Source organism: Ictalurus punctatus, chromosome 4 (genome assembly GCF_001660625.3).
Source record: "Ictalurus punctatus breed USDA103 chromosome 4, Coco_2.0, whole genome shotgun sequence".
Lineage (NCBI taxonomy): Eukaryota > Metazoa > Chordata > Actinopteri > Siluriformes > Ictaluridae > Ictalurus > Ictalurus punctatus.
Genome location: NC_071284.1, coordinates 31,172,409 through 31,199,392, shown reverse-complemented (window position 1 = coordinate 31,199,392; position 26,984 = coordinate 31,172,409). Strand labels below are relative to the sequence as shown.

Sequence of the window (26,984 nt, the reverse complement as noted above, 5' to 3'; positions counted from 1 at the left end):
ACAGAGCATTTACAGACTGTTTGGACCTTAATAAGAAGAGCACTTCAGATACATGTCAAAATGTCAGCTTGCTTAACCAATGAAAGGATTGTGAATAACGCAGTTGGAATGTAAGCAAATTAGGTTTATTACATGTGGTGTTACCTTTTTTCTTTTTTTTTTTTAATCCTGCTTTTTTTTTTTCTTCCCCCACTGCTAAAATGTTCTGTCATGTTGGTGCATATTTCAGATGTGCAGATCATTTCTGGATCAGATTTATCTTAGATTTCCCTAAAACAGGTGGAAATGAAACCAAAAAGGCCAGGGTTTTTTTTTTTGTTTGTTTGTTTTTTTTTGTTAATTAATTATTATTTTTATTTTTCGCCAAATTTTGCTTAAATTTGGTCAGGCCACATGGGTTCGTATGGTGATGGTGATGTAATTTATACTACTTTATAGAGAAATACTTTTAAATCTGTAAATCGTACGTACCACGGCGATTTTTGCCATACATATATACGTAGCTATTTTCTGTTATCGCTTCCGAGCTGCTGGTATAGAACAAACGTCTGACCAATCAGATTCGAGAATTCAACAGCACTATGGTGTAAAAGTCTTTAATGGGTTTTAAATGATTGCACCATTTATCACATTATCATCTTTACTTGGCGCTCACTGAACCCTAATGTGCTGTAATCGGTCGCCGATTAGTGTGTGATTAGCGTGCTGTCTGTCTGAGAGGAATCTGGCGCACTGGTGTTTTCTTCAGATATTTTACGCATCACGTTAAAGTCCTTTCACTATATGTCCTAATATAATGAATGACTGGGTACTTCCTCAAGCCATAAACTACTATTATACTAAAATAATATGCTGTGAAAGGAAGTTTTCGATATGTATTGAGAGTAAAGTGCTTTTTGATCCATTTGCTCATGGGCTGAGGAAACACCGCAGAGCGTCATGTTAAATTAACGGCTTTAACAGAAGGGGTCAGGGTCAGATCTGTGAGACATCTGAGAGTGTGACGAGAGTGAGAAATGGCCCACATGCTTGTTTTCATTCTAAATCAGTCCCTGGGTCTGAAATACTCCTTATTCCCAGAAACATAAGTGCATTATGGGTATTCTGTACTCTCAAGGGTACATTATTTGAACACAGTGGCATTGTGGGAATTCATGAATGCACAAGATTTCCTCCTGTGTTTCTACAAAATGGGAAAATTCCCAAACTGATTTGTGCTGTGAGTGTTTGTTTTGTTTTGATTGCGTTTTTTCTGTAATTCCTCACAGTTCCTGGAGAACAGCTCTGCGAGCTCAACTGCCGTGCGATCGGATACCGTTTCTATGTCCGCCAGTCGGATCGGGTCATTGACGGGACGCCGTGTGGACAGAACGAGACGGCCATCTGCGTGGCTGGGACGTGTCAGGTAGGAGAGACGAGTCTCTGATACACATGTGTACATGGATGTCACTCGCTGCTCGCTCGGTCATTATTTACTCTCATTTCAGTGAGTCAGATTATTTGACTCGGGAGTCTTTCGGCTCCCGGACAACTCATCGCCGGACAAAGTTTGCGATGTATATTGGCCAGCGAATCTTCGTTGTATAGCTGACATTGTTTTATTAAATGTTACCCTACCTTCTATTGAACAAAATGACTCTATTTTGCATTGCATTTTAGCAAATAATATGTCTTGCTCATTAAGTACGCTTAAATCAGCAAGGCACAATCAATATGCACCGAGTAAGAACATTACGAATCCCTGCGTGATTGTTGTGTCCTGCTGTGTCTGTGCTTTTGTTAAGAAGATTTATTTCCGTTTATTCTGATAACTGATGGCATCGCATGAAACAATTATATCGTTTACGCAGCTGAAAGCTGAATATCTCAGATGTGAAGCATCTGAACAGTTACTGAATATAAATGGAAGAAAGAGTTACGAGTTATTGGCATACAATGGTCTACAGTGACACACAAAAAAAAAGAAAACTCGCGTATATGTGAGTTGATTCTTAACGTTTGTGTAATTCCGCAGCAGTGCAAATGAATCTACATGTACACACCTCGGAAAGTGGCCTTGAGCTCCAAAATGCACTTTTAAATGTTTTTTTTTTTTTTTTTACGCTATGTGTGTGGCCTACAGTACATGAAGCATGACTTGGGAACACTTAGTCCAGCGTAGGTGGGAACCTCTTTAATACTGCTTAAAAAGCATCTCAGGGGGATTCCTCAAGAATTCAGTTGAGAAAACGCCAGGAATACATTTCTGGAAATCTCTAGGCAAAAATGGCGACTACTTTGACGATGCTAAAATATTCAGTAATTTTTTCATCGTGATTTTTAATCACAACATAATCCCCATGGGGGGTAAAAAACAAAGGATGAGTGTCTAAACTTTTGACTGGTAGTGTGTATTTAAATATATTTAACATACCGTAACTTCTTGTTGTTGCAAAACATTTGAAATTCCGAAAAAAAAAAAAAAAAGGCACCAAATGTGGAGTTAAATTTGCCAAAAGACGACTTGTAGTGAGTCCTCTCTCCGTGGCTGTATTTCATCCAGTTTAAAAGATGTACAGTTTCTGTCTGATTTAAGTAACAAATGATTGCACGATTAATAAAAGAGAAACTCTGATTTGAGTAGCTTATTATGGGCTTAAGTAAGTGCCGTGTGCGCAGTGGCCAGCAGGAGGCAGTAAAGTACAACCGTGTGTGGTTTAAAACATCCACAGTATGAGTTCTGAGGCTTTGTTCTGAGTATGTACTATATATTCACTAACTGCATTACATTTTCCAAAAGAAAAAAGGTTGAATTGTTTCTGTCCCCAGATACACACACTCTCACATTCACACACACATCCACTCACCTTGGTCCTTATTTATTATGCTTGGCTTCTGTCCTTGTCCAGTTCTGCTTTGCTGGCTTTTTTTTTGTTGTTGTTGTTGTTGTATTTTTTGCATTTACTTTGACTGATTTTTGTCCTGAATATTCACTTTTAAAGTTGGATTCGTTACGAGGGCTGATGAAACTCTCACTGCTGGCTCAACAGTTTCTACCTTTGATGCAAACAAAATGCGAACATTTTCTCTTATATAAGATATAGCTGAGTGGAAAACATTTGCATACCTTTAGGATTGACATGATGTTGTGCCCTAATGGCTATCTTTCAAATGGGGGGGGGGTTGACTTGATGAAGTGCCCTCTAGTGAAGTGAAGTGCACTCTAGGTGGCCCTTTCAGTGGGGAATGTGATACAAAGCCCTATAGACTCGCCAACATGGGAGAAAATGAGATGAAGTGCCCTCTAGGTGCTCCTGTGTGCGAGACAACGTGAAAATTAGTAACTGTTGTGCTCAATAAGGTTTCGTTGACTTTAGGGCTGTGTGCCTGTGGATCACCAGAAGGTTTCTTTGCCTTTGTGGCTGTGTTAAACTCTGTGGGTCACTGGTAGGCATTTCTGCTTTCAGGGCTGTGTGAGACACTATGGGTCAGCGGTAGGTTTCTTTTCCTTTGGAGTTATATGTGAGATTCTGTGTGTGGACTCTGACTCTGTGGACCACCAGAGAGTTTTAGTACTTTTTGGGCTGTGTATATCTCCAAGGGGCACTGAGGTTTTCATGCCTTTGGGACTGTGTGTGATTCTAGTGGACTTTATTGCTTTAAGGGCAGTGACTCTGTGGACGCTGGTAGGTTCTGATGCCTTTGGGGCTGAGTGAGATTCTAGTGGACTTTATTGCTGTAAGGGTTGTGACCCTGTGGACGCTGGTAGGTCCTGATGCCTTTGGGGCTGTGTGAGATTCTAGTAGACTTTATTGCTTTAAGGGCAGTGACTCTGTGGACGTTGGTAGTTTCTGATGCCTTTTGGGCTGTGTGTGACTCAATGGCCCACCACTGGGATTCACCGACTAGGGATTTTGATGCTTTTGGAGCTGTCCGCTTGACTCTCTGTGCCACTGGTCAGTTTTAACACCTTTGGGGCTGTGTGAAATGCAGATTCTCGAGTAAAGGCCTAATGTTCTTCAGGTTGTGAAGGATACCTTGCTCATGTCCTGCAGCATCGTTTGTGGTCTTGCAGTTCCAATCAGGAATGTGAGAGGGGGTTGCTCGGATTTGTCTTTGCTGCCGGGGAATGCACGGCGTTGGAGATTGTTAGAGGTCACCATCGTAAATTACGCCACCACACAGACCAAAGTGTCCAGCCAACGTCGCTGCGGCAAAGACGATTGGCTGAGTGGAGCTGAATGAATGGTGTCACGTGTGCTCTGTTGGAGGACCGCTGGAGTTTTATGTGTCAACAGTTATTTATGGCTATTGAACTGGGTGGTTCTGTGACAAAGCCTCCGTACTGACATGGTGAAGTTGTTCCAACCTATAGCAGCATCATTCAGAGCAGAGACCGAGAAATGACACAACTTTTCCCTTATTGCCTTAACCGAATATGATTACATTTTTTCAGAATGAACCGATGTGTTCCAAACAGATATGAGACATAGATATAGATAAATAGATATGAACATGGATGGTAAATGGTCTGCACTTGTATAGCACTTTTTTAACCTTAGTGGTTTTATTAAAGTGTCTCATTCACACACACACACACACACACACACACATACACACCAATGGTAGCAGAGCTGCCATGCAAGGCTCTAACTTGCCATCGAGAGCAACTTGGGGTTCAGTGTCTTGCCCAAGGACACTTCGGTATGTGGAGTCACGTGGGCGGGGAATCGAACCGCCAACCCTACGATTAGTGGACGACCCGCTCTACCACCTGATCCACAGCCGCCCCCTATAGATATGAACACGGCGCACTGTATGGGAAGTTTTAAAAAGGTTGCTATACTTTCCAAAACATTCCATTTTAGGCAAACAGTTCAAAGAAGCCTAAGACTCAGGTTGTAGTGTGAAAGGTAGAATTGTGCGTTGTAAGAGATTTGGATGAGAAATTTTACTTTAATACGCATTTCTACTGGGCATGTGTTTACAGCATGAATCTCATATTTCAGCACACTGATGTTGGAACAAATCTACTCAAGTGCAAGCCACATTCATTTCAGAATATAGATGTTAGCCTTACAGACCAAAACCATTTCCTTTCAACCATGTTTCTTTTGTGTATGAGAGAGAGAGAGAGCACTTGTGGTTGTTTTTATGCTACAGCCCCGTTGCTCCGTCTCGGTCTCCAACATCACAACAGTGTCAGAATGAAACTGCAAATAATAAATCGACCACAAATGTCGTATGTGGTCACGTACATAATGACGCAGAGTGTAGAGCTTGTTTTTGGAGGGATGTAGACACTCAATCAGAGAGTGGGCACAGCTGACTTTCCCACAAGGCTGGCTTCCTCATCTCTCTCAGGCAGAGAAAACTGCAAGAGCTTTTGGAACTGCCCTCGAGGCTGGAGATCAAACATGAATCTCTCGAATCTCTTCTTGGCTCCAGACGAGCTGGAGTTCTCTAATATCCCGTAAAGACGAAGTAAGCAAAGCCCTGTTCTTATTGACTCTCCAGCAGGGCTTAGCCGTGCAACTCTGTTTTCCGTGCGGGCATTTCTGAGCAAAAACTCTCCAAGATGACAAATGCAGCCTGGCGTGCTAACCTGAGCGTGACTCTTAACTGTGCCTTCTGGCACTCTCCGTGTTCACTTTTTTTTTTTTCCCTCTCCATTATGGTTTTTAGCTTGTCGTTTAAACGTAGCAGTCACTCCTGCAGTAAAGAAACAGGATTCCGACATAAGCCATGACAATTTCAACATTGGTTCGGATGAGAATCTGTAACTGTTTCTGCCACTCCAGTAAGCTCCGAGCGATTAAAGACGAGACAGCCCGCTGCATGTACACCAGCTTTAAGAGAGAACACTCGATCAAACTTTTGGCAGATTTTGGAGGATAATTCCAGGGTTTTTCTTTCCTCTCCGAGCTAATCTCTATCTGTAATATCTTCATGAGTAAACGATGAGACAAACATGAAAGAAGGCCATCCATCACTCACTTTTATCCAACTTTCCACCACTACATCAAACGTATTCCCTTTTTCTAGGGATGCATCGATACTGATACTGGTATTGGGTATCAGTCCAAACTTCAGCATCTTCCTACAATACAAGTAACCTGATAAAACATCTGAAACATAAAATCTTCAGCACAGAAATGGTCATTGCTAGCAGTACACAATGGCAACCAACTCTGCAGCAAATGCTAGCTAGAAAAAAACTCACTCTTAAAATAAAAGCTCTTATCCAGTATGATGTTCTCGAGGGTCATTCACCATCAGTCACTAGGGGTTCAGACACAATGAAAACAATGAAACGTACTTAACTTCGAGCTGGACGGAAGCGCTTTTCCGAAAATGAAACAAAACCCACTCTTCTTCACTGCGACTCTACTCTGTTCAAGTTAACTAACGCGGCTAGCTAGCGCACTTTGTTAAAAATCCGCTAACTTCCGTCGTGTAAAATGAAAAAAAAAAGTAGCCAAAGTGCATGAACATGGATGTGTACACTTTTCATGGCCACTATTTAAACCAGGGGAACATGAACAGAGCTAAATAAAATGTTCTGTGGCATCCTGGACTGATTTAATGCTCAATAGGGTTAATTCATTTTCCTATCCGTATCAACGAGTACTCGGTTTTAAAAAATGGTATTGACGCATCAGTAGTTTCAGGTTTCGATGTAAGATCAGACCCACACAAGTGTATTCTTAGGCTATGTCTAAATTAATCCGGATACATTTGAAAACGCAGCTTTTTCTCTACGTCTTTGCCTTCCGTCCATGCCGAGACGGCGTTTTTGTCCGGCGAAAACGGAGCTTTCGCAAAAACTGCGAATTTGAAATCGACGTTTTCGCGTTGCGGTGTGGACGGAGAAAATATAGATGGAGGGATACTCAAAAACGATGACGTATTTCTAGTCATGTGAAGCAGTCACGTGAACCCGTTCGACTCAAAACGAACAAGATGGTGGAGGATGTTCTTGTGCCTGTCGTCCAGTGTTATACCGTCGTTAAAGATTAACGTCACCGTGTACAACCGTCAGATTGCATTTTTAACCGTAGCGGTTCTACAAAAGTGCTTTACACTGTGTCTCATTCATCCATTCACACACCAGTGGTAGCAGAGCTGCCACACAAGGCGCTAACTTGCCATCGGGAGCAACTTGGGGTTCAGCGTCTTACCCAAGAACACTTTGGCACGTGGAGTCATACGGACCGGGAATCGATCCACCAACCCTACGATTAGTAGGCAACCCGCTCTACCACCTGATCCACAGCCGCCCTATCTCAGGTCTTTTCAGATGTTTCATTGTGGACGAGCAATTTTTGTAAAACACTCCAACAAAAACAAAAAAGTGCTTTTAAAAAACAAAAAGTGTTGTCGGATCTATCCGGAGTAACGTGCACATAACCTTAGAGAAGGGTTCTTCGAGGGTTCTTTGGATAATAAAAGGTGCTTAGCTTCCTGAAGGGGTTCTATTTAGAAGTCTTTCTGATAGGGAAACACTTTGAGGTTTGGGTTTTACATATGCAGAACCTTTTAAGGGTTTTCTGAAAGGGAAAACCACAAAAACAATGCAGAACCATTTAATACATTCCTTCTGAAAGAGTTTTTTTTCTCCGAAAAATTGTTTCTCCGTGCGAAGGTTTGTTGAATTCACTAACTGCTCTTAGACTTCCATTATAGCAAGTTTAGAGTGATTGTTTTCATTATAAAGGCAAAAGTGTAGGTATTCTTGCTTTTGGGATACGGATGAGGACTGTTCCTTGTAAAGCATTGCTCATATTTCACTCTGTTTTATATAGACGTATATAGTCGATTTAGCAGTGTTTCCTCAGAGGTGAAAGTATACAGGCGTATACTCAGAAAATCAACTTAAGCACCTGTGTAAATCTAGTCTGAAATGTTCTCTGTGTAAATATTGATGTACCTTTTGAACTTCACAGACTCTGAATACAGCCCTTAATGAATAAAGTGCCAATACTTGAAGAAGAAAAGTCTCTCTCTCTCTTCTCTCTCTGCGGCTTGTTTTTTTGTCTTCCCCTTCAATGGCCTGAATTCCACGCGGCTCGAGGAGTAAAACAGTCAGACAAATCCTGCGGCTTTGTGGATGTTTTGTCAGATTAGAAGGAATCTTCTTCATGAGGAACCATTGTGTATGAAAAGGATCAAGGCCCTTCGTGGTAAATTGTATTTAAATACTCGTCCATTTACGTGTTTAGCGTAAAAGATGGCGGCCAGCTATGCCATCTGATATGAGGCGAAATAATACGATTTTTTTTTCTTCAATAGCGGCACATCCTGAAGCGTTTTACTCCTCTTATACTGTACCACTGACGCCTTTTTAAAAAAAATAAATAAATAAATAAAGAATGACATTTTATTATTTATCCTTTTATAGTTACAGTTAATGTTGTGGAACGTCCACAGAACAAGCTCCTCGTATATGTTATAGCAGCTATAAACTATAAACCGTCCTTCCCTCATCAGCTTGTCTGTTTTTCTCTCTCTCTCTTGCAGTATTAATCAAAAGTTAATCAAGACTTGCCATGTTACCTAGAACCCTGCAAGGTTCTCTATCCTGAAGATTGTGCTACGAAGCACCGACACTGGAGACTCCTTCCTTAAACGTTAAATAAATGTCTCCGTACATAAAATGATTTTTGTTTTCTTTGTTCAATAACAAAGCGTTTTTAATCTGTTTATTATTTCGGTTTAGATTACGTACAGATTACGTCCATCGTACAGATCCCCGCGGTTGGTTTGTTACTATAGAAACGATAACATACAACGCAGCTGACTGAGATGCTGTTCGAGAAAATTTGAGAATACTGTGGTCTACACAGTGTTTAACACGGTTGCGTCATTTGCCTTCCCTATGCACCGGAATAACAGCGTTGTTTTTGGAGCTGTTCCTTTAGTCAGGTTTGACTATTAGGCAGTGAAGGGTTTAGTTTACAGCTTCATTCCTGAAGCTTTCCCAGGAGCTACTGGGAGTTACTGTACGCCATTCCTAGCCAGCTCCTTTGTGGAAAAGCTGATAGAGATAAGGGTAGATTTGTCTGATATGTTCAAATCATTTAGAAATAAAAATAATCTACCGACAGCTCTGTCCAACTCGTGCACTCGTCATCTGATTTCTAAGAGTTCAGTTCTGATTAACGCCAGGAAAGCAAATCGAGAGTAGCGTTTGAGAGACGTCTGGAGACTTGCAAAGTGCCTTTAAATCCCCCTCGCCTGCCCCGTAACCACAGCAAAACTTCCTGCTGCTACCTGAATCGATCCTGTGTTCCAGGCTCCCCTCCGAGAGGGAAAACGGCCTCCAGACGTTTCGTACGCTGGAGCAGAAAAAGCTCCTTTTTGTGAAGGAAGAGAGCGTTTGGATGTGCAGTTGAGAAGGGCGCGTGTGGGTGTGAGGGTGTATGAGAAATCCAGTTCGGTTCAGTTTTGTGAAGGGGGGGGGGGGGGACAAAAAAAAAACAAAACAGATAACATGTGGTTCTTGAGTTGTCCCCAGCGCTCTCGCTCTCTTCCCTGTCCCATATGTCCATCTGGTTTATGCATTGTGTCCCGAGTGTCTGTGGTGCTCTTGTTAAACTGCGCGACAGGGGATCTGAAATCTAGCCACTATGGAGCTATCGCATCTGAACATACTATCTCTCGTCTCTCTATCTCACACAAGCGCACACCGACAGCCATGTTGCTCCTCTGAGCTCCGAACCAGGGATCAGGGAAGGGATGGAGGTAGTGTGGGTCATCTGTGATGGAGAGTGAGACTCACAGGCATCATAAATTATCCCAGCACTAAAATACGTCTGCTGCTGTGGCTTCTTTGTGGCTGATGCACGTCTACTACTTCTACTACTTCTCCTCTTGCACTACAGATCTCCCTGATTTATCCTAATGCTATACAGATCAGCATTTCTTCAGGGCAGTAGTAGTAAGACTGATCGGAAAGTCACGAGTTCAAGTCCCAGCACCACCCACCTGCCACTGCAGGGCCCTTGAGCATGCCCCTTAACCCTCAACTGCTCAGGTGTGTAAATGAGATAAATGCCAAATGCCGCCAATGTAATGCAGTGTTCTTCAGTGCTATATAATCTCACTTGGATGCTGTAGATTTGTACCTAAGAACTACTCTGATCATGAGGACTGTCGTGTGCTCATCCTAGGACTCTTTGTATGTCATCTCAAGGCATTTTTTCTCATCACTCTCGCCTCTGGATCTCTCATTATGGATCTAAACGTACATCCAAATTTCATGTACATAAAGTGTGAGCCACTTTATGGGTCGTAACGGATTTTCCTCCCTTTTTCGCTCGCATTGAAAAAGCGTAGTGAAAAGACCTTACACTTTGCACAATTACTGAATTTTGTAATGGTGTCGATTGTAGTTGTGCAAAGTCTAAGGTCTTTTCACCACGCCATAAACTGCACCCAGATGTGGAGAACGCATTTCACACTTCACACACTCCCAAACCGGGAGGTCACTTTACAATGTGCCAAAAATAATTTCACACATCTGGAAACAAAAACAGGACTTGAGGATCAGATGAGATTTTGCAAGATGTTAAATGCTCATTAAATTTAAAAACGAGGTTTAAAACGAACGGCGTGTTGAAACCGCCGCCGGTTCGGCCGACGTGCATCTGTGGCCGATCGGGCTGTCTGCTCAGATTTAGTCTCGGTGTTGTGACTCTGAACCCAGAGTATAACCTGGCCTGTACTCGTAAGTGAGCGCGAGAGAGGTGAAGAGGAAAGAGAAGACAAGGGGTAGGAAGGTCGAGCCAGAAAACAAATGAAAGTCAAAGAGTCCGAAATAGCTCAAATGTCCAAACCTCTGCTTCTTTATCTCTTTTCCTCTTGGACGTACTGAGATCCTGCGATCAGTTCGATTTAAATATATATTTACAACACTTTTAACAACATGTGACCAGAAATCGGGCTATAGATTTAGATTCCCTAATGAACAACCCAGAGGTGACGGTGACGCCCTGAGATGACGTGAGGAAGAACCATCGAGAGGAACCGGACTCAAACGCGAACGCACCCTCTTCTGGGTGATAATAAATCGTTACAGAATACAGGTGTAGAACACAAGTAGGGTGTTTAGAATGGTAAATGGTCTGCACTTATATAGCGCTTTTTTTAACCTTAGCGGTTCTATAAAGCTCTTTACTCTGTGCATTCACCCATTCACACACACACACACCAATGGTCGCAGTGCTAACTTGCCATCGGGAGCAACTTGGGATTCAGTGTCTTGCCCAAGGACGCTTCGGCATGTGGAGTCACGTGGGCCAGGAATCAAATCGCCAACCCTACGATTACTGGACGACCCGCTCTACCACCTGATCCACAGCCGCCCAAATGTACGTGGTAGTATGTTGATGTTCAGTGTGAGAAGATTGTGAATAATAGTCCTGGAATGAGCACAGAACACCAGCACTGTCTTTTTATATATATATATATATATATATATATATATATATATATATATATATATATATATATATATATATATAAAATAAATCCACAACATCCAGGTGAAATTATCCACTGAGAAATGGTGAGACTTGGGCTTGAACTTTTTTTTTTTTTTTTTTTTTTTTTTTTTTTGTGGAGTGTAAATCTTTTATCCATGCGGGACCATCCACAGAATACTGCTCCAGGCAGAAGTAAAACATCAGGATTTTACAGTTCAATTACTTCAAGTCCTGTATGGAGAACATCCAGAGCAGCTGCGAATGTTAAATTTACTTCCTGCTCTTCCCCGCTCTCAGTTTTCATAGGATATTAAATCAAGTATAAAAAAAAAATAATAAATAAAAATTTTTAAAAATCCAAAATGTTTCATTTATTTTAATTTACTTTGACACTCTTAGATGCCTGAAACTTGATCAGGGGGCACTAAATCTGTGTTCCTTGCACTTGACTCGACTCGACTCGATCGTCCTGATCAGCATACCCTCAGACCGAATGTAGATTATGACTCTAATCTACAGGGTGTTCCATAAATCCAGCATCATTGGAGAAAAAATCCAGCAACACAAAAGCTTTTATTTACAGGACTTGCTCAATATCCAGCATTTTTCTCAATATACAACTTCCTATGGGTAGATTTATTTGCACTATTTGTATTCCTTGCTCAGATACATCACATAAATATACACAGGCTGGTTTTCTGGTAGGTGTTTGTCTCATTTTATGCAGGTTTTTTTTGTTTTTTTGCATTATTTGGGTGTTTCTTTAAACAATTATGGATCTAAACTGAGGAAAGTATGTAATAAAACTGCTAGGGAGTATTACTGTTGGTGTGACGTTGTGTAATACGTTGCGTCTTTACTGGCTGTTTCCACTGACTCTAATCATTCTCCTTAATGCGAATTATATTACGAGTTAAAAAGCGATCGATAACATTTCCCTTCCACTTTATCTCCGCAGGACCGTGAAAGGAATGAACTCCGTGTGAAATTGAATTCAGATACTAATGTGTGTTTTTTGGACACTAGCACTGCTTCCCAGCTCTGTCTGACATGTTGATTAAGTTACTTAAAAATACAAATTTCGAGAAACTCTGTGCACTTCCTGCACAGTCTGGTTTCCTCGTTGTGAACAGCTACTTGTTTGGCCTTGCTGGGTTCTAATACATCTCCCAGATGCAACGCGAGTGTTTTTCTTCCTCCTACTCTATAACTTTATCACCAAACTCTTAGCATATGTGCTCGTATGACGGCGGTTTTTGAAAGAGGCAGCGTGAATATAATACGCACGCGCAGAATCGTTCATTTTTTGGGATCCTGAGAAGAAATGTCCACGTACAGTCGGTGCTTTATTTTGCGAAGCAGTGCATCTAGTGTATCGCAAACCCATAACTGTGTCGTGTGCTGCTTGTATCTTAGATATACGTGGAATATTTATAGTCAGAAATACTATATATGATTTAAATGATTGAATGTTACACTACTAGGTGTTATACCTCTGTTTGTTTGTTTTTTTGTTTTTTTTTAATACACTAAGGGTGGGTTGCACCAATAAGGATTAAATTAAGCACAGGTTTAGAGCTAATCTAGGATTTGTTGATCTGGGATTTATTTTAAATGGAGTTGTGTTGCACCACTTCATTTTAAACACAGATTAACAAATCGGGGATCGGAATTCTAACCTGCGATTAAAACCTCCATTTACGATTCATTCTCTCCGTCACGACGGACTCGCCGTCGAGGACGTCGCGGCAGTGCGTGCGGATTTCGTAAACGTAGGAATATATGAATTCTCCAGTGGAACTGAACAGCAACAAATGTACGGGATCGTGAACTTTTAAACTTTGGATTCGAAAAAAATTCAACTGCCGTTATTAACCGCTCATTCGCATAACCGATACAGGCTGAGAAAATAAAATAAAAATTCAAATCAAAATAACAAATAAAAGATCGGAGTGTAAAGTGAAGCCGCGGCATGATTCTAGTTAACCCGGGTTTATTGTGAAGTGAAATCCAGGATTAACGTGATGGTTTAAATGTAAGCCTGCTGATTTTTAAACAAGGTTTAAAGTTTGGTGCAACAGCATTATTAGATAAACATTGATTTCATCTAGATTTACGCTTCATCCTTATTGGTTCAACCCACCCTTAAAGTGATGAACGTGATGAACTTGATTGCACCTTGGTGCAGTAATGCTGGCTGAGGATTCCTAGTTTGATGCAGTGAATGGACAATGTCCGTCGTTAAAAGCGCTATACAAATAAAACTAAATTGAATTGAATTGAAATTCCATGGCATTTGATGTAAATTTCTGCCATTCATGCAGTCATTAAAAAAAAAAAAAAAAAACACACCCGTTTGTGTCAAAAGAATTTGCATTCGTGCCACTTGTACATGCAGTGTGAAGACATTCTGCTTGTTAGTTCCTCATTAGGCAGGAAAGCTCAGTGGGGATCCTTCGTTAAAGAGAGCTGAGCAGCTGATGAAAGACGACAACTTTAATAACTATCTTCCACTTTATGGAGATGAATGTGCTGATGATAAGCTACAGATGGAGAAACTGTGGAGAGAGAGAGAGAGAGAGAGAGAGAGAGAGAGGGATTTTCTAGTCTGGTGTATTGGAGTGAAAACTACTTTGCTTTTATTGCTCCTGGGCTTTGTATGTTGGTGTGTGTGTGCGCGCGCGTGTGTGCACGCGTGTGTGCATGTGTGTGTGCACCAAAGCTATGATGGAAAGCTGTCACCACCCCAGTAATGGATCGGCATGAGTGTGTGTTATGAGCACAGAATGGCTGTTAACCGGGGGGCCATGTTTTTGATGGTGATGAGTCACCTGTTGCCTCGGGGTGAGAGGGCGTGCCAATTACTGCCTGTTGCTGAGAATAACGTCCACACACACACACACACACACACACACGGTAAGAGCTACAGTAGCTGAGGCACCATTTCCCCTCAATACACGGATGTGTGCATCCAGGGCCTGCTGGTGAATAATACCGCGCTAAATAAAAATAAGGTTCAGTTTTTCCCCATCCACATTGTCTTACTCGCTGTTATACCACAGTGTGCCTGAATTCTCAAATCTGATTGGTCAGAAGGTGTGGATTCATCTTATATATAATTTTATACAGTAGTTCAGACTGTAACACAAATGATAGCTTTATATATTATTTCGCATTCACAGGACTTTAATCTTCAGTGAAATGTTTCCACTAGACATCGGAAAGTCTTCAGGACAGAGGAGTTTACGCTTTGGTTTTTTGTTTTTTTAAGGGTTTTTTTTTTTTTTTTTTTGAGCTGGTGAGAGAACGACTGTTCGTTGTTATAAGGAAAGTCATAACAGGAGCTAACGTCTCTCGTGAACGTTCCACAACATTGAATCTAACTATAAACCGTTAAAAAGCACAACGAGTCACTCATTAATACATTAATAACATTGTAAATGTGTGCAGATTGCCGTGGTGTAAGCAGGATAACATACTTCGGACTGTGCTGTTATACAAAAATACGTTGTTTTTTTTTGTTTGTTGTTTTTTTTTGCGATGCGTTTTGCGGAGTTTTTTGTGGAAATCTACTTGAGTTGCCGAAATTGCGATGCTCGAGCGGTCCTTCGCAGCGATGTCCGTCGGTAAACGAGACCTTTTAGCCGTACTCGTGTTCGACGCACGCGAATCGAAGAGGGCTTTGTCTGAGCGCGCGTTCTGATGACGTCACATGACGCGTCTCGGCCCCGATCTGCAGAAAATCTGCGGTGATTTCGGGAAAGAAAAAACGCAACGGGTTTGCTTGATTCGACGTTCATTCCTGCGATCGGAAAAACCCTGGAATCCTGGAGGGACTGAATATGAAAAGATCCACATATTGGCTGAATCCCTTGTAGCCCAGATTGTATATTTATGCAGCCTAGAAGTCAGGTGACACGACTACATACTGTAGAGTGAAACACTCCCTAGGTCTCTATGTGGGCGAATATTTTGAAGCCCATGTCACTGACACATCCATAAAACCAGCAGTGATTGAGAATGTGCACATACGTACGAGACGTTAGCGGAGTGGATTACGTCCTCGATAATTCACTTCTCAAAATTGCTGTGGAGGAGATACTAGAAGTACATGGTCGAATCGGGACAAAGTACTGACTGTGTAGTACCCTGTGTCCATGTGTACGATAAGCGGTATGAGAACCGGACGGATGCTTGCTATTGGAAAGAGACGTGATTACAGATTTGACCAAAACGCCTCAGTGCATTCTGAGGTTTCCTTCACAGACTACGTTGACTACGACACCCTGATGACTTGAACATGGCCGTATACTTTATTGTCTGATAAACTGCCACACAGACGAATATAGTGTACGCATTCGTCTTTAACCTGGAAATATTCCCGAGATCCAGTTATGATAAAACGCATCAGCGAGTGGAGGACACTCAGACAGACCGCTCCTTCTCCCTCGCTGACTCTCCGTCAGACGCAGTGGCTTTATATTTACATTGATTCATTCGCCAGATGCTTTCATCCAAAGCGACTCATGGGGAAGGCAGAAATTTAATCCAGACATCAATCTGAGTTCAGGGCCTTTGCTCAAGGGTCCAACAAGTAGGCAGTCCTGGGATTTAACCTCACAACCTTCCAGCCACCTTAGTTCCTCAGCTCTTTTATACACAGTAGTTATATTAAAGTTATAATAGTATTATGGCTACATCCACAGTACATAACCAAATACTATCAAAATACTATTACTATCTCAACCTAATGTTATGTTTTTGATTTTACATGTAGCTGTAGTTTAGTTGTATCAAAGTACACAAAAGACAACCCATGTAATACTGATTATCATTCACATCTTGTTTCTAATTCAGTGAGTTCCGCCTGCAATACATTTTATTTTCATTTATTAATTCATCATTCCTTGATTCTTCAGTAACTGCTTTATCCTGGTTGTATAGGAAAACTGTCCCAGGAAAACTGGACACAAAGTGGGAATTTATGGGGAAAAATGGGACTACAAATGAAGATATATGATATAATTTGACCTTTACATGACCTGTGATAACTCTCAACTCCTGTGCATTTCACTCCAGTTCGAGTACATTTTCAGTTTCAGTCTTTTCATGAAAATAAAAACAAATTCATGAAATATTCTTTCAAATGTGTTTCGTCGTATCGTACGGATCAGTCGTGGTCCATTTTACAGATTCAAGTAGCGTACGATTTCGACAGCAAAAACGTTTCTTCGTTCTTGATGTCCTTATCAAGCTGCAACGCAACAACCTGCAATTTCAAACACAACGTCCATCAAATACCGGAAACTATACAAGGTTATATAAGGTTTCCCTTCGTTGTTCAGCACGCGTTCAGCATAGGAAGATGTAAAAGAAATTAAAAAAAAAAAAAGAAGAAAACATGCCAAATTACAGTATAACTCTCCAGTAACTCAACACGAACTTCTCTAACGTTTTGGACCAAGGGACCGTTTTTACTGCAGAATAAATTTCACAAACCCCTATAATATAGATTTATTTTATTTTATGAGCGGGAGTGCACGGTGGCTTAGTGGTTAGCAGATTTGCCTGTGTACCTCCAGGGTTGGGGTTTCGATTCCTGCCTCTAACCTGTTTGCACAGAGCTTGCATTTTCTCCCCGTGCTTCGGGGGCTTCGGTTTTCCTTCCCCCAGTCCAAAAACATGCGTTGTAAGCTGACTGGCATCTCTAAATTGTCCGTAGTGTGTGTGAACGTGTGTGTGATGGGTTGGGTGTCCCCCGCCTTGTGCCTCGAGAATTTGTGGAACATAATCCAACCATGATAATGGCGGTCAGCATGGTGGTATTTCCCCCACTGTAACAAAATGTAAAAATTCTAATTAAATAAAAAGTTACACACCCTCTGGCTCGGATTTACGGACCCCGCTTTGAGAAACGCAGCTCTAAGGTACAAATAATCCAGATGTTTCTTCAAAGATATGTCTTTAACAATATGTACCTTATTGTTATTACGCACTACATTCACATTCCTGGAAGAAGAAAAAAAAAAAGCTGATCAATTGTCGATATTTGTTCCGAAGCAATGCCATTTCTGTGAATAGCTTATCGAAACATTTTTTTAAAAACTATTATTAATTGTTTTTCGTGCATTGATAACATCCTAATAGTGTTCAGTTAGAAAAGTTAAAAGCATGACCATCTGGTCACAGTGCAGACGTTTTATCTTATTGTTTCTATTGACGGGGGGGACCACACTTCGTCTCATCAGGATGAGATTAACACTAATCGCAGTTGACAGTTTGAGAGGCCAAATGCTGTCTGAAACTCTTTCTAGTCTTTTACTCCTCTTCATCATTTGCCACCTCGTCCTTTTATACCTTTTTTGTGTTTAACACATTGAACAGTAATTGTCTTAATTTATGACGTGCTGAGCGCGCTCCGAGTCCCGCTGCTAAAAGGTTCCTGAGTGGTGCGTCTGGAGCGGAGCATGTTTCTCCACCTCCCTCCTCCCTTCTCTCCCTGTGAGCTTTTACGACCACGTCTCTCCTGTTCCTTAGTCCCTCCATCCTTTTTTTTTTTTTTTCCCTGAAGGACACACAGCACACACGTCCTAACTGATTTCCTGTGTATCTTTTAATCAGGATTTCATTCCATGCTCTTTCCTCTCTCTCTCTCTCTCTCTCTCTCTCTCTCTTTCTCTCCAGTATGTCTCTGTCTTACACACGTATTACTTTCTCTCTCATTTCCTCTTGATTTCATATACTGTCCCTTTCTCTCTCACCCAAACGCCCCCCCACCCGCCTGCCCCATTCCTCCAGCAGTACCTCCTCTCTCAGTATTAGCAGTTCATACTTCTCCCCGTGCTGTGCAGGACGGTTTTTGATGTTCTGCAGCATTTCTGCTACTCATAGACACACACCAGCTCGGATCTTATGTCAGTGTGTGAGCGAGTGATGATCGGCACTCAGAGAAAGTGCAGCGGATGAGGACGTGGGACAGTTGCATATTTCTGTGGATAGCTGTTGTGCTGAAAGAGCCACTATGCTCTCGGCTTTAGCCCTCCTGCTGCTGCTCTGCCGTCACACGCACGTGCAGCCCTGGCCGGCTCAGGTACGTTCATTACCAGTGCTTATCACAGATACACACCATGGAGATGTTTTGTAAATTGAGTACCTTCTGTCTGGAGTGTAGAAATGTCTGGGAACATTTTTGCAATGCTAGTGGCCTCAGACCTGTGAATCTGATCCAATATAAAGTAAGAATTCTTATAAAGTAAGAATTAAAATTTTGAATATAAAGCCATCATGTGTAATTTTTCTCCTTGGAAGGCATGTGTTAATCATATATTCTGTAAAAATGTCCACATATCGTGGTTTATACCATCACCATAATAATATGCCATGTCTGATTTTTTTTTATTATTTATTTATTTATTTATTTTTTAGTTTACCTCAGAAAAATTCATATGGGTTAATATGGTCTAACACGGCAGTACATACGGTATATACGTAGTACGTATATACCGTATGTACTACAATATAAACGGATTAAAATTCTTCAGGAGTGCTTTTATAGGAAAATAATCAACAACGGAGTGGTGGGATTTTCTTTGAGCAGAAGTGTTTTATTCTTCTTACACCACAGATATTCACCAGTGTTTACCTTTTTTTTTTTTTTTTTTTAAATGAATGAAGAACAGCACGTTAGTCCCTGTTATCATTAAGTTAGTCCCTGTTATCTTTGTTATAGCAGCAATAAACAGACGTTCACTCACTAGCGATTCTTTCTGCATTCTCTCAAAGTTAATCTAACAAAACAAAACAAAAATGCAGCCTAAGTATGGGGAGGTTTCTCTGCAAAATCTCTACATCGATATACATTTTAAGTCACTAGTGTGAAACCATTTCAGTTTTGATGTTCATTACAGTCTATTGTTTCATCCTGTCTACTTTTCTAGCATCTTCACTAGCTACAGTAGCTATAAGCCACACTGTAGTGTCACGGTCAGTCGCTGTTAAGCTTCTACTGCATTTGACAGAACTTGTAATTGGGAAATCAGAGCTTGGGATTCGATTACAATGTGGTAAGGCTTGTTTTTGTTTGTTTGTTTGTTTCCTGTACGCCCAAGCTACAAAAGACCATTAACTAGCAACAAGCTAGCCAGTGGATATTAGTAATATGAGTCATTTTAACATTCAAGATGTAGTTACTTTCTCAAAACCATGAAGTCTATGATCAGTGTTATAGATTTCATTTCATGTGTCTGTAGGATTAATCTAAAGCAAATACAACTGTAATTTCATTTAAAAGTATAGAGGTGGTATTCATTTACTGTTGACGGTGTGAGCAGCCATCTTAATAGGGCGGCATGTGGGTTGTCTGGTTCCTGTCAAGGTTTCTTCCTCATGTTGTCTTAGGAAGCTTTCCTGGCTTGTTTAAGATTTATGGATCTAAATCTACATCTGCATTTCTGTAATTGAATTGAATCGAACCTTCCTACTGTAGGAAAGTCGAGAAGGGTGTTTTCTTTTTATTTCCTAGCTGGGAGTTGGAAATTTCGAGTTCCAAGCTATAGTCGAATATAGCATACAAATAATATAGCATACAAATTGTACCGCCTCTACGCTCAAGTTGAGGTAAGATTACGTAGATTAAGGATTGGTGGCAATGTAGAACCTCACCAGGATTTTGTAATCAACACGTTCACCCTTATTCAGTTATGAGATGGATTATTTTGATCAAAATCTGTGTACTTGTCGAAGTCTTGTGAAACGTATTCATTTACTGAATCCCAAAGATGTGGCCTATTGCGCAAAGCTCTTTCAGCTGCATCCTTCTCCTGACCTTGCCCTGTCTTTATTCTGGTTTGTGGTGTCAGTCAGCAAGATTCCCGTTAGCTGGCTTCAGAAATGGTTTGACCCTCCACGTTGTTAAACTGTCACTACAGCCCACACACTGACTGATGTACACCAAGCTGAGGGATGGCCACCAAAATGCCATCTCATGGTTTTCTTTTTCTTTTTGTTGTTTAAAAAACAAAACAAAAAAAAACCCCCAAAAACTAAACCTCATAAAAAAGTATAATGCTCTCTCTCACTCACTCACTCACTCACTCAATCTGTCTATCTATCCATCTACCCATCTATAAATATATACGTATATATCATCAGCATAGGAGAGGAGGAAACAAAACTTTACAGAGAAGCTTGTATATTCTGAGAAACCTGCTACATAGAGATGACCTTTGAGCTTACGGCAGTTTGCTGTGTGGTTTGTGTCTGAGCTTTTGGGAAACCCAACACCCATAACACCAGTTGGATCAACACTGTTCTGGTTATTTTAGCCGATTTTACTAGCGCTGTGTGTTTATGCTGTGATGCTAAACTTGGCGTCATGCCTCAGAACGTGCTTACAAGGGATTGTTACAGCGCTCAGGTTCCCCCTGAGTGTGGGTGTGTGTGTGTATGTATATATGTATGTGTGTGTGTGCGTGTGTATATATATATATATATATATATATATAATATATACACACACACACACACACACACGGGCATGCAATATTGATTTTCACCCTTGTCCCTTGAGCACAGAGATTTTTCCAGATTCTCAGAATCTTTTGATGATATTTTGTTCTGTAGATGATGAGATATTCAGTCTTCGCAATTTTACGTTGAGGAACATTATTCTGAAATTGTTCCACAAATTGTAGACGCAGTTTTTCGCAGATTGGTGAACCTCTGCCCATCTTTCCTTCTGAAAGACTCTGCCTCTCTGAGATACTCTTTTTATACCCAATCATCTTACTGACCTGTTCCCAATTAACCTCCAGCTGTTTCTTTTTCCTAACACTTACTTTTCCAGCCTTTTGTTGCCCCTGTCCCAACTTTTTTGGGACGTGTTGCGGAAATCAAATTCAAAATGACCTTATTTGTTTTCATAAAATGGTACATTTCCTCAGTTTAAACATTTAATATGTTTTCTATGTTCTACTGGGAATTAACCCATATGTTATTCACAATAGAATCCTGCTACCATATAGGCCTCTCCTGCTGGAAAGAGGAGACTTCCTGACGTTAGTCCCCAGAAGCCTTATTAATCAGCATTGATATGGAACTCCGATTTACAGCTTTCCACTAGTGACTTATGTTTCTCCTGGGAGCGACATGTTTGGCCTACCGTTTTGGATATAACCCCACTGTGTTCTATTTCTTAAGTTACATAGAGTAATGTAGGAGAAGGTTTTTAGTTGGTGTGAACAGGGCTCCTGTAAGGAAAGTGCAGAGCCCCTGCTGTTAGCTTGTAAAGCTATACGTGGCTATAGTATAGAGATTCTCAAACTAGCATCCGGGGACCATGTGGGGTCTGTACAGCAAAGCCAGGGTCCATGATTTTTTATAATTTGTTACAGTGGTGGAAGTTACAACCCATAGTTATTATATGTATTACTGAGGACTTTCCAGGTGTGTAACACAATGGCACTGAGTATGTTTAGTTTAAACCACTATTTCCTACAGAAACACTAGAAAACATTGGAGAAAAAAACAATCCAGTGGTAGAAATGTCAGCAGTGTCAGTATGGTGTGTGAATTCTGGCTCTGACTGTTCCTCAACCTCACCGACATCACTCCATTCATAATTGGTCTCAACTGCAGATACTGTTTTGTAATCCGGACTCGCAGTTATTATTTTTGTTTGTACATTTTTCTGACATTTTCTGAGGCTTTTAGTTTCTGAAAATATAAACCGACTAGAAGCCTAATTTAAACCACCGTGCATCATATCTTATTTTTGACCTCTCACTTGAATTGGATGGTTTTAACCCAAACTTACACACACACAAAAAAAAAAAGAAGTCCACCATTAAATAACATCAACTTGGACCAAGTTCAGGAATAAAATGATCTATGGATCCAATAAATAGCCAAACGTTATTGATTCTTATTGCGATTCTTATTGACACTTATTGAGTCTAATATGTGAATCGTTTGATTATGTTTATAAAATAAATGTGTACTGAGAATGTCTGTGGCGTTCCCTGAATGCAGACAATTGAGAACCCCAGTAGAAGACGACGATACCTTTAGCTGTAACATGTCGCCGTGTCTTCGACGTCTTTCATTGTGAAGAATGGTATTCTGACACTCATTTGATATATGTACAATGTTACATTTTATATTGCAATATATGAGTAATATATGAGTTTCTTCCCAGTTTACAGTAATGCTGATTATTCAGTACCAGTGAAATGAACCGTAAGTGACCCAGAATTTAAATCTCAAGGTACAGATTAGTCCATTAAACCATGAAATACGTTTGTATCAGCTTAAATAATAAATCCCTACATGCGAAAACATTGATGCTAGCAACAGATGTTAGCCGAGTGCAAACTGTATCAGAAACGGGTGCTGTCCAGTTCTTCACTAAGAGAACTGTAGTTGATTTCTACGTCCTCATGTGGAGACCACATGCTCTCTCCACACACACACACACTGTCATGTCATGACGTGACTCTTTTAAGTGCAGAGGGACAGGAGGATGTGCACAGAATGCAGCAGCACGTGTGTATTTTTTTTTATTGTCATTCTAACAATCTGGTATGTTCAATCTTTAGTGACTCTGAAATCAGATATTGTGTTTGGATGAACAAACGTCTGACATTTTTGATTACTCTTGCATTTTATGCTTATCCTGTTTTATCTTCAGTGACGGACGCGGCGCGTGTTCCTTTTCTCATTTGCCAAATGCATTCCTTCTCACGTTTCTTGAACATCGACCTCCTGAAGTTGCAGTGGCTCCTGTTCACCTCTCTGCTCTGTACGGACAAAATCTGCAGCATTGGCAGGAGATCATATGGGATGGGATGGAATAGCTGAGGTTTAGAGCTCCAGTCTGGGCCAAACCACACCGACTTCACCTCCCGGTGGAGTTTCCGAACCAGACTGGAGCAGTAACAGTGCTACTGCGATTCTCAGCCGAGTCCAGACAAGGGTTTGTGGAATAACAAGGAAAATCTGAAAGAATTGTGTTTGTTGTAGCTCACCTTCAAAGTGCCATCTGACAGGCCATGTAAAGAGTTATCACATGCTACCTTTGGCTTGCGAGCAAGCCAAACTTTCTTGTTGAAAGTGGTGTTTTTGGAACCTGTTACTGTAATTCCAACACAGTAATACTGCATATGTTTGTGTTTCCATCTTCTAACACACCTGGCTCAACTCACTAAGTTTGATAATGTCTTGAGTATTGTGTCTAAGAGGGTGGAAAACATTGTACACTGATTAAAAACAGTAAAAGAAGCCCTATAATTTGGCAGTAAGAACTCAAAAATTATGGCTCTTGGCTACTGATACAAATCCCAGAACCAGCAAGTTGCCACTGTTAAACCTTTCGCCCTAAATTGCCCTAAGATTGTCTCAGTCGGTACGTTTATATGGACAACAGTAATCCGATATGAACCCGAATAAGACGATACTCTGATTAAGAAACTAGCATGTAAACAGCAATTTTTAATGACCTTAAAACGATTAAAGTCGTACTCGAAGTAAACACAACTGGAATTAAGACGTGTAGTATTTCCTGTTTTAGTCGCGTTATCGACGTGCGTTACAGACACGTACACACCGTAATCACACTATTAACGTCGTGTGGGAGTTTTCACCGCATTGTGCGACAGGACACGTACACACACGGCAGCGCTCGACCGTTTAACGGCAAACGAGAGAGCGCGGCTGCGTCCGAAACCGCGTACTTACCTGCTATATAGTAGGAAGTGAAATACATGTATCTCAGCTACTATATAGTAGGCAAGTACGTGGTTTGGGACACAACCCACTGCTTCAAGCGGTCGTCTATTTGCACGTACAGCATGACGAATAATTAACTGCACTTGAAGCGTTCGTAAAAATTAAAAATAAAAACACCCGAAACTGTATACGGTTCCATAACGAAGACCAACTGTATGTCGATGCGTGAAATTCTGGCGGGAACATCGGACGGCGTGACGCGGGGACGTAACGACGTGTGCCGTCAATCGATCTATGTTCATTTACATGATCTATTTTTCTTGGGTTTTAATCTTCAGTCTCGATGGCCGTGTTAAGGTCCTCCCTACTATGGAATATTAGGAAGGAAGTTGTTAAAGATCTAAGGAAGGGTAATGAGGTAAGAAAAATGTAAGTACTGCTCAAGTCTTGACCCATCACTCAGTCCTTAATTAAGGTCTGTGATCATGAGAGACCCATATTTATCAGACTGATCCTTATATTCAACCCTTTTTAGTGAATAAACAGTGTGTTGCAGTACAGTAGAAGGACGTCTGTAAGGATGGTCACAGTCGGCCATCTGCAGCTGCAGTTCCTCTCCATGCACAGCTTATTACAGATGGAAGGAAACTGCAAAGTCAGCTGTTCTTTGATCGGTTAAATGCTTGTAATGAAACAAATATGGGACTGCACTCTCTTTTCTCTTTTATTCCTTCTCCAGTTGGGAGAATATCACAGAGTCATATCATTACCATCTTATATCAAGCTGTCATGGTATAAGTTCAGTTCGGTAATAAATGGTTGGCTGGAATGGTCTTGCGAGTGAATTTTTCAGCTTGAGTTCAGGTAATGAGAATATCGTATTTCCAGATGAGCTGGTGCTGTTCTGTATCCATTACAGTTAGGACTGAAAGATCCCAAAATGTTTACTAACTGCTTCCCCTACTGCTATCACTCTTAATATGTGCAATCTTGCAGTCATTTATGTTTCTACCATGCTACGTCTGAATCAAATAGAGAGTAATTGTGTAGTTAGTTAGTTAGTTAGTTTTATTATTGCCATTATTTTGTGTCTATACATACGCTGGAATTAAATGTTTGTGCCAGACTTAAAATTTAAGATACATAAACATGAAGAAAATCACAATTTGTGCGTTTTAAGGTGTACACAAACCACATGATTTCTCAATCAAATAAGAGGTGTATAAGTTTTTATTATTATTATTATTATTACTTGTATTAAATGCAGTTGGTGTTTTTTTTTATCATTTAGCTAATAAATAACAGAATGAATGGGCATAAATAGACCACATTAATAAACCACAATAAACCACAAGGCAACTGGGTCTAAATTGTTAGGTCTGAATTGACAGTGTACGACAGTGAATTTACTAGAAACACTACAAAATAAAATAAAAAAAATTTCCTGTACATTTTGTAAGGTATTTTTTCATGGAATTTGGGAATTTTTACCACGGAATAGTTTTGGACCTCGATTCCACATGGACGTTCTCGCTGTGGTTGCCGGGACTACGGTTGCTGCGATGGCCTTGAGACTGCAATCACCACGTACAGTTTTACACTCGGGTCTCCTTTAGTGAACAGTGGACTAGTTCAACAAACAGACTTCATATTAAACCATAATGAACTTCCCTTTACGTTCACACGATCCGTCGTGACCCAGATAAAGACGGGTTCCCTTTTGAGTCTGCTTCCTCTCAAGGTTTCTTCCTCATATCATCTTAGGGAGTTTTTCCTCGCCACCGTCGCGGAATTCACACATTTAAAATCTCTATCCTGTGTTTATATGTTTCTGTAAAGCTGCTTTGAGACAACGTCCACATATCAGTCTGTATTTCCCCAGTGCAGCTTCTGTAGCAGATCCTCTGTTTGTGGCCAATAACAAATTTGTTATAAATAAATTATTTAGCTGAAGGCAGCTCATCAGACCAGATGTTAGCAACAGGGCTAGAGACATTAGCTCTGAAAGGGGACGGCTAGCTGATGACATGGCTTGTTTAACAAAACGTCGCTCAGTGGGACATGGTGGCTTAGTGGTTAACACGTTTGCCTCGCCCCTCCGTGTTTGGGGGTTCGAATTCCGCATCCGCCCTGTGCCCCTTGCATGTCCTGTGTTTCCGGGGTTTTCCACTGGGTATTCTGGTTTCCTCCCTCAGTCCAAAGACATGCGTTGTTGGCATCTCTAAATTGTCTGTAGTGTGTGTGTATGTGTGTGTGTGTGATTGTGACCTGGGATAGGCTCCAGACCCTGTGTAGGATAAGCAGTACAGAAAATGGATATATGAATGCCTGCGTAAAATTGTATGAATCACTGCATCAAACTATTTTATTTATGTCCATAAACGAGTCATGAAACATTAAAAGGTAACCATTCAAATGTGTTATTATCTGGAATTTGATGAATTTGTAATATTCACATGCTGAATAGTGTTTATCGTTGCATTTTTCCTGTTCTTTTTCAACCAGAAACCACGGGGCTGTTAGGTTTTACGTTCGATCCTGTGTCCGTGAGAGATCCAGAGAGATTGTGCTTACATATAGTTAGCACAGATTGTCTTAAACTTGCTAAAGATGTTATTTCTTCGCCTGATACTTTGACTAGCTCGTTAAACTGAAGCATTTTTATTTGCCGACAACTTGACCAGCCGGTTCAGATATTCCTTATGAGTAGAAAACATTCGATGTTTGATGGTTTGGCTGTCTTCATATGAGGCTTGGCCACCATGACTGACTGCACAAATAATTTTCTGTAATTCT

At 40.8% G+C, this 26,984-nt stretch overlaps 1 protein-coding gene across 2 annotated transcripts in view; it reads left to right on the top strand.

Moving 5' to 3' along the window:
* Positions 1–26,984, top strand: part of adamtsl7 (ADAMTS-like 7) — a 51,280-nt gene that overhangs the window by 8,112 nt on the left and 16,184 nt on the right. The window contains exon 7 of one of the 2 annotated variants that reach the window (XM_047153385.2): positions 1,269–1,405. In XM_047153385.2, coding sequence (XP_047009341.2) covers positions 1,269–1,405 — 137 coding nt within the window. Of the gene's footprint in view, positions 1–1,268; positions 1,406–18,143; positions 18,556–26,984 lie in introns of those variants that run through there. The other variant, XM_053678159.1, reaches the window with a different exon arrangement.